This window comes from Benincasa hispida, chromosome 2, assembly GCF_009727055.1.
Source record: "Benincasa hispida cultivar B227 chromosome 2, ASM972705v1, whole genome shotgun sequence".
Taxonomy (NCBI): Eukaryota; Viridiplantae; Streptophyta; class Magnoliopsida; order Cucurbitales; family Cucurbitaceae; genus Benincasa; species Benincasa hispida.
This window is the reverse complement of record NC_052350.1, coordinates 2,121,488-2,133,559: the sequence shown is the minus strand read 5'-3', so window position 1 is coordinate 2,133,559 and position 12,072 is coordinate 2,121,488. Positions and strand designations below refer to the sequence as shown.

The following is a 12,072-nucleotide window of genomic DNA, read 5'->3' as shown; positions in this document are numbered from 1 at the left end:
CGGACGGTGATCGGTGCAAGATGAACAAATCTGGTGAGCGGTGATCAATGGCGCGAGGCGCGGTGGATTTGAGCAACCTGAGGTTCTGAACGTTGGCTAGGATTCCATCAATGACGGTAGGTAAGACAGCGACAACGAGCAAAATGGTGGTGGATAGGAGTAGCGATAGATCTAAGAGTTCTGTATAAGAAGAGATGAAGATGGGGAATGTTCTTGTGCACGTTGATCAATGAATAAATGTACATATATATATATATATAAATGAGGACTACTTTTTATTTAGATTTTTATTTAATGATATATATACTTATATATATGTTTTAGATTGAACATTGAGCTATCAGTGATTTATATACTGTAGTATGATATCGAACGGTACAATCATTTATTTGAATATATTTATATTTTATATATTGGTTAGAATATTTGCAAATATTTAATACAATGTTCTAATGTATATTTAAAAATAACCATGAATCCACAAAAAAAAAAAAAAAAAAAACCAACAAGTTACCGTAAAACTAATGGTATTTTAGAACATATCAAACATATTTATCAGTATAGTTCATATACTGGTTAGAACATTTGTAAAAATCTAATACAATGTTTAAAGGTATATCTAAAAATAACATGAATCTGCTAGTAAAACGAGTTGCTTGATACGTGAAATGCGATAAATGAAAAATAAAATTATATTAATTGCATTCTTTTTCCTATTGAAAATGGAAAGAAAATCTCAACAACTAATTAATATTATATAATACATACATTTTCTAGTAGTGTTTTGTAAAATGTGTGTTGTCTCTCATTAATTACCTAAAGAACAGTTATAAAAAATAGAAAATGGTAAATTTATCCAAATTTATTTCTAATTGTATTTATTGAAAATTTTCAAATTTAAAGATATTTATAAAATATGTGGCCAGAAGAGTATTTTTTTTTTTATGTAAAATANTATTTAATGATATATATACTTATATATATGTTTTAGATTGAACATTGAGCTATCAGTGATTTATATACTGTAGTAGATATTTTTGTTTACTTCTGACTACTTTGAATTTTTTATATATATATATTGATTTATATTGAACATTGAGTCAAATTGTGCTTTATATAATTTGTGATTTAACTGATAAATGAATTCAATGTATACTCGTAATTTATATATTGGACTATGATATCGAACGGTACAATCATTTATTTGAATATATTTATATTTTATATATTGGTTAGAATATTTGCAAATATTTAATACAATGTTCTAATGTATATTTAAAAATAACCATGAATCCACAAAAAAAAAAAAAAAAAAAACCAACAAGTTACCGTAAAACTAATGGTATTTTAGAACATATCAAACATATTTATCAGTATAGTTCATATACTGGTTAGAACATTTGTAAAAATCTAATACAATGTTTAAAGGTATATCTAAAAATAACATGAATCTGCTAGTAAAACGAGTTGCTTGATACGTGAAATGCGATAAATGAAAAATAAAATTATATTAATTGCATTCTTTTTCCTATTGAAAATGGAAAGAAAATCTCAACAACTAATTAATATTATATAATACATACATTTTCTAGTAGTGTTTTGTAAAATGTGTGTTGTCTCTCATTAATTACCTAAAGAACAGTTATAAAAAATAGAAAATGGTAAATTTATCCAAATTTATTTCTAATTGTATTTATTGAAAATTTTCAAATTTAAAGATATTTATAAAATATGTGGCCAGAAGAGTATTTTTTTTTTTTTATGTAAAATAAAAAAAAAAAAAAATCTTATAGGTCATTTACACACATGTATAAACAAAAAAGAAATAGAATGTTGCCCGTTAAAGAAAAGAAAAATAAATTAATTGTACTAAAATCCATGGGTTAAAAAACACTTTTGGTTTTTAAACTTTCATGTAAGTAACAATTTAGTTTTGAATTTTATAAGGTAATGATTTCGTCCTTACACTCTCAAATTTGCAACAATTTAATCTCTAAATTAAATAAGTGACAATATAGTTTTTATACTTTAAAATTTGTAACTATACAGTCTCTATTATGAAAAAAGTCTCCAAAATTAAATGTCAACTTTCTTGTGTAACGACTTGATCTATATAATTAATAAAAAAAAATTAACTCCCTTGTAGTTTATCGATCTACATGTGTAAGAAATTATATTAAATTTTAATAATACTTTTCATAATAAAGACTAAATTGGTACAACTTGTAAAATTCACAAACTAAATTGTTACTTATTAAAGTTCAATGACCAAGGCTCTATGTAGTAACTATTTTGTTTTTTATTTTTTAGTTTTTGAAAACTAAGTCTATTTCCTCTTTATTTCCTACAATGATTTACATCTTTTTAAGTATATTGATGGAATTCTTAGCCAAATTTCTACAACAAAAACAAGCTTTTAAAATTATTCTTTTGTAGTTATCAAAATTGGCTTGATGTTTTAAACCATTGATAAAAGGTAGATAACAAAAAAGAGATTTGAAAGTGTAGTGTCTATAGGCTCAATTTTTTTTTTAAAAAAAAAAAATCAAATGGTTACTAACTAGGGCATACATTGTTGTAAATTTGAAAGTACAATGACTAAATCGTTACCAATTAAAGCTCTGGGAATAAATTGTTATAATAAAAAAGTTTTAAAAAAAATCAAATATAAACTAAGGACCCACCAACTTTGTACACTACTCAACTTCAATAATAAGTATTGCACATTTGTCGATTGATTTCATCTTTCCATTTTTTAAATACTTTTCATATTTAAAAGAAATTTAAATTTTCCCTTTTCTCTACTTTCACACCTACCAAGTAATTTCATTAACTTTCTTAATCTACTTTTTACAATTATCGAGGAACTCGATCTTACAACTCTATACCTTTAACACAATTTGGTGGACCAAACGCCTCCTAAAAGTATAGGGCCCAAAAATGATATTTTAACGATATTTTATAGAAAATTGGAGGAAATAACAAAATCGAGGTGCCTTTTGATTTTTGTCAAAAAATAGAAATAATAAATTTTTTGGCAAAAGTGTCTCGCGTACATGACATATATTTTTTAATCCCCAAATTGCCCATAATGTGGTCAATTAACAGTTTTTTCGAGTACGGTGTAATTGTTATACCGTGTATAATTTATCAATAGAAATACAGTGTAAATGGAATTGTTTATTATGAGACCGTATATCAATTTTCAATAGAAATAAAGTGTAAATAGAACCTAACGGATTCAATAGATGGTGTCGAATTTTTCTCCCATTTTAAAATTTGAATTGACAGTTTCATATCTGTTTTGATTTGATTTAATCACTTTTTGAAAATTTTCAGAATTAATAAATTTTTAATTTATTTATCACCATTTTGATTTTAATTTATAATATATCTTTAAAATTTACATGATTTTATTGGTTTTTATTATTTTAAATTCAGATTAAATTTTTTTAATCCTGATTAGGATTTTACTTAATATTTTATATATATTTTCATCTAACAGATTATATATTTCATTTAAATTTTATCATTTTTGTTTATTTTTAATCACCTTTTATTCATTATCATCTTATTATATTATTATACAATTAATTTGTCTTTTTAACAAACAAATAAGTATTTACTCTTGCAATCTTGTTGTATTTGTTATGCCTCTACAACTGGTTAGACTTCTTTTGTAGGTTTTGTGGTTGATGGAGTTATAAATACAGTGTAATTGTAGAAACTTAGATGAGAATAGAATTATGCATATAGTATAATTATAAATAAACGGGCTCCCATCCTCATTTTTCTCTCGCGAATTATATTTAAATTTAAATTTTATTATTAAATTGGATTTTATCAAACTACTTATTGATTTAATCACAATAAACAAAAATTTCCTTATTTTTCTCTCCAATTTATATTTCAATTTATCTTTTATTATCAAACTTGATTTAATCTAACTAACTTTCAATTTGTTTAAATGTTTGCTACAAATTCAGTTGATTTGATTTAACCACTTTTTGAAAATTTTCAGAATTAATAAATTTTTAATTTATTTATCACCATTTTGATTTTAATTTATAATATATCTTTAGAATTTACATGATTTTATTGGTTTTTATTATTTTAAATTCAGATTACATTTTTTTAATCCTGATTAGGATTTTACTTAATATTTTATACATATTTTCATCTAATAGATTATATATTTCATTTAAATTTTATCATTTTTATTTATTTTTAATCATCTTTTATTCATTATCATCTTATTATATTATTATACAATTAATTTGTCTTTTTGGCAAACAAATAAGTATTTACTCTTGCAATCTTGCTGTTTTTGTTATGCCTCTACAACTTATTAGACTTCTTTTGTAGGTTTTGTAGTTGATGGAGTTATAAATACAATGTAATTGTTGAAGTTTAAATGAAAGTGAAATTATAAATGCAGTGTAATTGTAAATAAACGAACTTCCTTCCTAATCTTTTAAAATGAAAATGGAATTATGAATACATTGTAATTATAAATAAACGAGCTCTCTTCCTCATTTTTCTCCTGCGAATTATATTTAAATTTATATTTTATCAAACTACTTATTGAATTAATCACAATAAACAAAAATTATCAAATTAATTTGATCTTTTTTCCTTCATATTTTTTATATTTTCAAATTTTCATATAGAAGCACGTAAAAATGACTTGTTGTACTTAAAAATAAACATATATAAATGAGAATTAAATTTTAAATGTTTGAAATATGTGCGAGTATATATATATAATTTATTATTAATATTAATATTATTAAAAAGAGATAACAAAAAAATCTTAAATCTCATATTTTTCATCTTCTTCACTTAGTTGCTCATATTCTTCATCTTCTTCACTTAGTTGCCCTTCAAAATCTCTTTCTTTTTATCAATCTCATGTTTGCGACCATTGGTTCAACAACCCTTTCTTGAATTCCATCGTCTCGATCTTTTTCACTCGCACACATGTTTGCTACTTTTGTTTCTATTTTTAACATCGTTTTCAACAATGACGTTCCGGGATTGATAGTGTTTAAAGTTGGTTTTCAAGATCCTATGAGTAAAATGGTAATATGGAATGAAAACGATGAAACTCCCTACAACTGGTTTGGTGTCAAACACAATATATTACAAATAATCATATCGTCCTAAAGTTGCAATTTCTTCAAATATTCACTTGCCAACAACAACTTCAATGATCCAATCAACTTTGTTCTTTCTCATCTTGAAGAAATTCCATCGTTGTAGACATCGATAAGTTTCTAATGACCTCCATCACTTGATTATCATCTTCCCTCGCATACACATGTTCTATAGGCAGTCAGAAGCATTAATGATCATATTGGGTGATTTTTAATTTTTGTTTCTGAAATATTTAGGTACCGTGTATTTGTGGTTGAAGAATGTTTAGATAGAGAGTATTTGTGGTATTTGAGTTGTTTTTGAAACAATGTATCTTTACATTCTCGTTTGTATTAATTTTGTTGTTTTAAAATAGTTTTGTCATTTACTAATAAGTATTTTCTATTATATAAATTCCTTTTAATATTTTTAAAATTTTGAAACATTTTTACTATTTATACAAATGAAACTTTAAAATGTGTTATTTATCATGTCACCCAAAACATTATCTAATAAAACTAAAATTAAAGTATAGAGTTAAAGAATAATTTCGTTTTATTTAAATCATTCAAAATTTCCATTTCAAGAAAAATCAAGTCCATTCATATTCATCAAATTTGAGCAATCATGACATACGAGGATTTGATCCGCACCAGATATTTGTATGGATGAAAGGAAGACAAAGAACTTTCCTCTTTAGGCAAAGTGAATAACGATGAGCTCACTCACAGTAGCGGCTTCCTCTTTGAGCTCCTCGCCCTTAACCCAGTTCGCTTCGAGTTCATCCAACAACTTTCTCAATCCCCAAAAACTCTTCCTCAAAATCCCTTCTAATGCCAACGCGCAATTTGCAATTTCATTCAAATCTTCAAATCGGCCTTCAATTTGCAGGTTGCCGAGATTGAAAACATGCGCAGCTTTAGACGAAAAGGACCCAAATGGAGCAACCCCAGTTCTGGTAGAGGAAGAGGGTTCCGACAATGTATGTGATGTTTCTGCTTTTGATATTTATCTAGTCACTGAGATTTCTCGTTAGTATGTTGATTTTCTACTCAGACAATCAATGACGTTAATATGAGTTCTATTGAGGCTCTGTTGGGTTATCGTCGAATTGCACGAGGACGATATCTTTTAGGAGTTCAATTTGGAAAGAAAAGTTCAATTATGTTCTTATTGAGAAGTTGTATTGGAGAATGAAATACGCTCTGTTCTCTAGGCTGTACGCTCAACATTTTCTACATTTTCTATTAGGTGATATAATATTAAATTTATCTTCAGTCATCAGCGAAGCTTTTAGATCAATTGGTGATTTAACATGATATCAAAGACCATGATACCCAAAAAATACAATAAGTGAAATCTACTCCAAGAATAAAGATCCTTAAGAAGTACCATCTTGCAGGGCATGTTGGAGATTCTACATTGAAAAAATGAAGGGACGTCATAATGTTTATAAAATTGATCGACTACTCTTCTTATTGTCAATTGGTTTTGATTTAGAAACCTTGTGTTATCTAATAGTTCTTGTGTAGCTTCACTGTTCAAATATAAGTGAACTTGCCGCTGTACATTATAGATAGTCTATATGACCAATTAACTTCTGTAGATTGTGAATGAGGAAGTGGAAAAGAGTGTCAAAGTGCTAAAAAATGCGGCAAAGACAAGAAAGGTAGCAGCAGAAGAAGTTTTGTCTGCACTTTCTGTACTCGAGAAGGCCAAACTTGACCCTTCAAAGTTCTTTAATACACTTGGTGGAACAAGCTCTCCTGGTAGAACCTGGATGCTTATTTTTACTGCTGAGGTTGGTTTTATTTCCGTTTCTTTTGCCAATTAAGAAGATTTAACCACTCTCGTTTTCTAAATACTGGATTTTAGTACTGAATTGCAGAAAAAATTGAAAAAGGGGCGGTACTTCCCTGTTACAGCCATCCAGAGGTTTGATGCTGCTGTAAGTATATCCGTCTTTCCATCTGGACTTTGCTATATGATCATTACATTTTCACTTTACAAAAATTGTATGAATTTTATAACTTAACAAACCTTAATGTGCACTAGGAACAAAAGCCTAGGAATGCTCTCATTGATCTTCCAGATCCTTTTTCTTGAAACTAATTCATCCTTGCCTGGATTTTAGGGAAAAAGAATAGAGAATGGAGTGTTCCTGGGACCTATTGGAAGCTTAACATTTGAAGGTAGAATTTCATGGAAGACGAGAATACTAGCTTTCATTTTCGAGCGAATTCGAATAAAAATTGGACCTTTAAACCCTTTAGAGATTAGTCTTGGTCAAAAAGAAGAAAGGGAGCCAAGCAACAAGGATCCTTTCTTTATCTGGTTTTATGTTGATGAGGAAATAGCTGTTGCTCGTGGTAGAAGTGGGGGAACTGCATTCTGGTGCCGGTGTCGCCGTGTCAATACTTAGTTATTTTCTCCATCAGACATTTGACCTTCTGCTTTGTACATGTCGAATATGTATGCAAGTATCAAATTATCATGTACCTCGACACTGTCATATTCAAATGTTCGTGTGCTATATTATTAAGAACGTGTACATCCTTTGAACTACCTTCTCTCATCTGAAAGGTTGCAATTGTCATAAATATTTCAAACCGGTCTAAATGAATTTCTCTTCATACTATCCTATTTGCTAACTCTGAACGTATCAATCATTTATTTATTTATTATAGAGCATACTATTTGCAGCAGCAGAAATTTTCATATGATTTTCAGGCTGCTTGTTAGGTAACTGCCACTTCATCCAGATCATTGTTTCTGTTGAGCTCACCTTAGCTTTCTCTTTCTTTCTCTAGAATTTAGTGTTGGAGGCTGGTGCCAATGATCGTCTATAATTTTGGGGGTTCAAGTGTAGCTGAGGTATCCTTTTAAATTTTTCTTTAATTGTTATGGCAAGTTAACAAAATATCTTATAACCGTTGAATGATTTATGTAGACGCCAACAAGCGAACCTAGAAATGCTCAGCTGTCCGTTGAACCAACAAATAATCTGCTCTTCTGAGTTCTGCACCGATTTCATCTCGAGGAATGATGGGTAGTTTAGATGCAGTCAGTTCAGAAGGGAGCAAAGGAGTTTGTGTTTTACTCTTGTTATTCTAATTTCTTTCATCAATCAGTGCTTTTGTATTAATTGATTAAAATGGCAACAAATAAATAAATAAATATAAAGCCAACATGCATCCCCCATCAAGGAGGAAGGAATCAGTCCATCATTTCTTCAGCACCGTTCTTGACTCAACGGATGGTGACTTGAAGTATGAGGGCCCGCCGGGAAGACCGTCAGTTCCTTCACTCCCAACTCTTAGAATAGGTGACAGTTAGACATGAACTGAGACAGGGGAAGTCCATAAGAAGGGCTGAATCCAAAGCATTGACCTGGCCCTGAAAGACTAGTTCTTCCCTCTACGACAAGAAGAGAATTGTCAACAAAAGAAGAAGCAGAAAGCAAAAAAAAAAAGATGAAGACATATGAATCCACCAATTATGACAAAGTTGACTTGCATCAACCTCTCTTTTTCTCCTCCTCTAGCTTCAAAGCCTTTCATTAGACGCATTGAGCTCTATTCTATTGCATCTACCTTGTGCGATACAGAGCTGGTTACCATTGGTCCGACTAGCCTATCAGACTTTTCGAGCCACTTCATCTATGCCCTCAGAGATGTCTTAATCCAAAAAAGGTTGAAGAGTTGAACATCTTAAACTACCAATTGACCCAAAAGCTTAAGCCGATGAGTGAAGATAGATTTAATTATATCATTTAACACTCCTCTCACTTGGAGGTTTGAAATATGAAGAAAACCGAACAAGTAGAAATCAATATTAACCGGGGAGAAAATAACATTGCAGGGGCTTGAACACTTGATTTTATTGGACCACCTGCTTTGATACCATCTTAAATAATTGATTAACCCAAAAGCTTAAGTTGATTGGTGAAGGTAAATTTAATTATATCATGTAATGGAACAGTCAATGAAATAGATACATATCACTCCAGGGTAAAAAAAAGAGTATTCAAACACAAACACCTATTGATTTGCCCAAACACAAAAGCTTATTCAAACACAAACACCAATTGATTTGATACCATCTTAAATCACTAATTGACCCAAAAGTTTAAGTTGATGGGTGAAAGTAAATTTAATTATATCATTTAACGGAACACTCAATGAAATAGATACATATCACTCCATGGTAATAAAAGAGTATTCAAACGCAAACACCTATGATTTTTTAACCTATGAATTTGTTTCACGTTGACTAGCTGTATTCTTATTGTGAGAATAAACTCATTTGTAATGAAATATGGACATTGGATGAGACATCTTATTACTTTTTTGCAGCTAAGGACCGGACGTAGCTCAGACTCCCCTTGAAGTAGTTGACAAGAATTTCTCTGGGTGGAAGGGATTCTTTGATAACTGGAATGTGGATGAAGTTTTGAGCCCATTCATGAAGGGATGGGACCCTCTCTTTGTCAAACACATTCATTTCTCCCACTTCATCCAGAACATTGAGCCAGTGGCAAATCCAACCTGCAGCTAAATCTAGGTAACCGATTTGCTCCCCACCAAAGAATTTCTTTCCTTGTATTTCTTTATTAATCAGTGCCAAATTTTGTACTGCAGCCTCTACAGCCTTCTCCTTCTCTTCTCCTTCAGCCTGGCAAGCTTCCCAGGCACCCAACAAGCCCTGCGTTCAGAAAAATATGGTGAGTATAATAGCCTGTGATGAGATATGATCTTGTGAAGTTGCAGATTTGAAGTGCAGACAGTTTTGTTGTCGTTATCTGAAACCACCCCATTTAGATTGAAGGTCTAAATTTTGCTTTAGTTTTTGAAAATCAGCTTATAATTACTTAATAAGTTTATTTGTTTTTTTTTTATCTTTTTCTTACTAATGTTTTAAAAAAAACCAAGCTAATTTTTGGAAACTAAAAAGGTAAATTTTTAAATAAATTTTTAAAAACTTATTTTTGTTTTTAGAACTTGAATAAGAATTCAAATGTTTCTTTTATAAGGGTGATAATAGATATTCTCATAGTAAAGAAACTAGGAAGAAACAAGCATATAAATTTCAAAAACAGAAAACTAAAAACAAAATCGTTATTAAACAGGAACCTAAACTATTGTGTTGTATACTCGGATTCATTCATATGACCAACAATTTATGCTGTCAGATTAACAAACTTCAGAACATGCGATCACTGAATTTTTATCCTTAAAACTTCTTTGAATTTAAATTTCAGGACTGGGAAGCAGCAAAGTGTACGGAGCAAAAGAACTCTGGTTACCTTCTCATCTAAAAACTTAGCCCAGAAGCGAGCATTGGCTCTGTCATACGGATCTTCAGGCAATATCGGGTTCTCCTTCCAGGTCTCATCGATGTATTCGATAATGAGAAGCGACTCGGAGATGGCATTGCCATTGTGCAAAAGCACAGGTATTTTCTTGAGCACAGGATTGGACTTGAGAAGCAGCTCACTTTTGTTTCTCAAGTCTTCAGGTATGTACTCATACTCGATTCCTTTAAGCTTCAAGGCCCATTCAACCCTTATGCAGAAGAGGCTTGAAGCTGACCCTATAATCTTTACCTCTGCCATTGTTGGTGATCTTTGATATATCCTTTGGTGCAAATCTCTTGCCTTTTATAGTCTGTTGCTTTTGGATGATATTATTAATTTTTTGTCTAATTTTTACTTTTCTGACGTAGGAAATGGCTTCTTTGACTATGAGCTGGAGTCAAAGGATTACGCTATTGAGTTTTTAAATGAGGTCCCACCTTCTTTGAAAACAGCCATCAAATGAATACTTCCCATTTTCTTCTTCAGAAGGAGCATGCTTATTAGTAAACATTCTCAAGGGCTTGTTTAATAGAAAATTCGAAAATAAGAGATTCAATGAAAACATTTCTCGTTGATAATAGATTTAGAAGCTAGATTTAATTTAGATAATTGTTTAAAATATGTTAGATATTATATTTATATACTATAAAACTAGTTGTAGTTAGTCACTAAATATTAGATCACAATAAATTATTATTAATTTATTATGAACATATTTTATGTTAAAAATTTTGAATAATTATTATTCTATAACACTAATTTATAATACAATGCATGATATATATTTTAATTTTAAAAACATAATTTGGAGATATAAAATGGTATAGTATATTTTTAAATATTTTTATCTTTATTTAATATAATTCTACACTTTAAAATTTAAAATTCAAAATTTAGATATAATGAAAACAAAAACATGTTTTTAGAATTTATAGCATTTGAATTATAGAATCCAAAAACATTTTTTTAGAAACAGAATTTGAGTTATCTATCAAATACATAGTTTGTTGAACTTAGTGAATTTGAAAACATAAAATAGAATTCGATTTTTACCATCTCACAAGTAAATTAGCTATTAAGTAAGGGGTAAAAGATCATGTAGAGAATTGATATTAAATATATGGTATGAATGAAAATTGGAGCTCTTAGATCTGATCTGTTAAGTGTTACCCTTGAAAGATTCAGAGTCAAGCATGGTCCATTTTATAAAGATATGTTTGAAATTTTGATTCTTCATTACAACGTCATTGCTTACATGTTTGTTTGAAAAAGTACTCGGTGACATTTTATTTCTTGCCATAGTTTTAAATTAATCGTTTTTATAGGTTAGATTTATACAAAAATACGTCTTAAATTTTGAGTTAGATTTTAATTATGTTCTTATACTTTTAGAAATATTAAAGATATTAAAAAGTGGTTTAATTATTTTGTTGTAATTTGTTATTTTTATTAAAGTTCGTTATCTAGTTACAACCCCTTATCTCTCTTTACTGTTTACTTTTTTTTCTCTTAATATCAAATTCATTAAGTTTAACTAATTAATTAATATTTTGAAGATAACAAACTTGAATTAATTGATT

General features: G+C 29.2%; 2 protein-coding genes across 3 annotated transcripts; one reads left to right on the top strand and one right to left on the bottom strand.

Moving 5' to 3' along the window:
* The first annotated feature begins 5,772 nt into the window (after positions 1-5,772).
* LOC120071551 lies at positions 5,773-9,061 on the top strand. Of its 2 annotated transcripts, XM_039023881.1 has the most exons (6): positions 5,773-6,118; positions 6,743-6,937; positions 7,025-7,084; positions 7,271-7,328; positions 7,947-8,010; positions 8,087-9,061. In XM_039023881.1, the coding sequence occupies exons 1-5, from the start codon at positions 5,852-5,854 to the stop codon at positions 7,973-7,975; spliced, it is 609 nt and encodes a 202-aa protein (XP_038879809.1). In that variant the 5' UTR covers positions 5,773-5,851; the 3' UTR covers positions 7,976-8,010; positions 8,087-9,061. The 2 variants fall into 2 exon arrangements, with proteins under 2 accessions (XP_038879809.1, XP_038879808.1); XM_039023880.1 differs by lacking the exons at positions 7,947-8,010; positions 8,087-9,061 and having other exon boundaries at positions 5,776-6,118; positions 7,271-7,774.
* Positions 9,062-9,269: 208 nt separating this feature from the next.
* On the bottom strand, positions 9,270-10,958 carry LOC120071552 (probable glutathione S-transferase). The gene is made up of 2 exons (XM_039023882.1): positions 10,442-10,958; positions 9,270-9,840 (listed from the first exon to the last, which is right to left on the bottom strand). Exons 1-2 carry the CDS (start codon positions 10,748-10,750, stop codon positions 9,478-9,480), a joined length of 672 nt encoding a protein of 223 aa, XP_038879810.1. The 5' UTR covers positions 10,751-10,958; the 3' UTR covers positions 9,270-9,477.
* Between the last annotated feature and the right edge of the window lie 1,114 nt (positions 10,959-12,072).

Bases quoted from the DNA above. Each gene is read 5' to 3' on its own strand.
- LOC120071552 (XM_039023882.1), bottom strand. From the start codon at position 10,750: ATGGCAGAGGTAAAGATTATAGGGTCAGCTTCAAGCCTCTTCTGCATA. The intron at 9,841-10,441 runs GTAACCAGAGTT...TTCTGAACGCAG, and splicing joins CTAAGTTTTTAGATGAGAAG to GGCTTGTTGGGTGCCTGGGA.
- LOC120071551 (XM_039023880.1), top strand. From the start codon at position 5,852: ATGAGCTCACTCACAGTAGCGGCTTCCTCTTTGAGCTCCTCGCCCTTA. The intron at 6,938-7,024 runs GTTGGTTTTATT...ACTGAATTGCAG, and splicing joins TGCTTATTTTTACTGCTGAG to AAAAAATTGAAAAAGGGGCG. The intron at 7,085-7,270 runs GTAAGTATATCC...CCTGGATTTTAG, and splicing joins TCCAGAGGTTTGATGCTGCT to GGAAAAAGAATAGAGAATGG.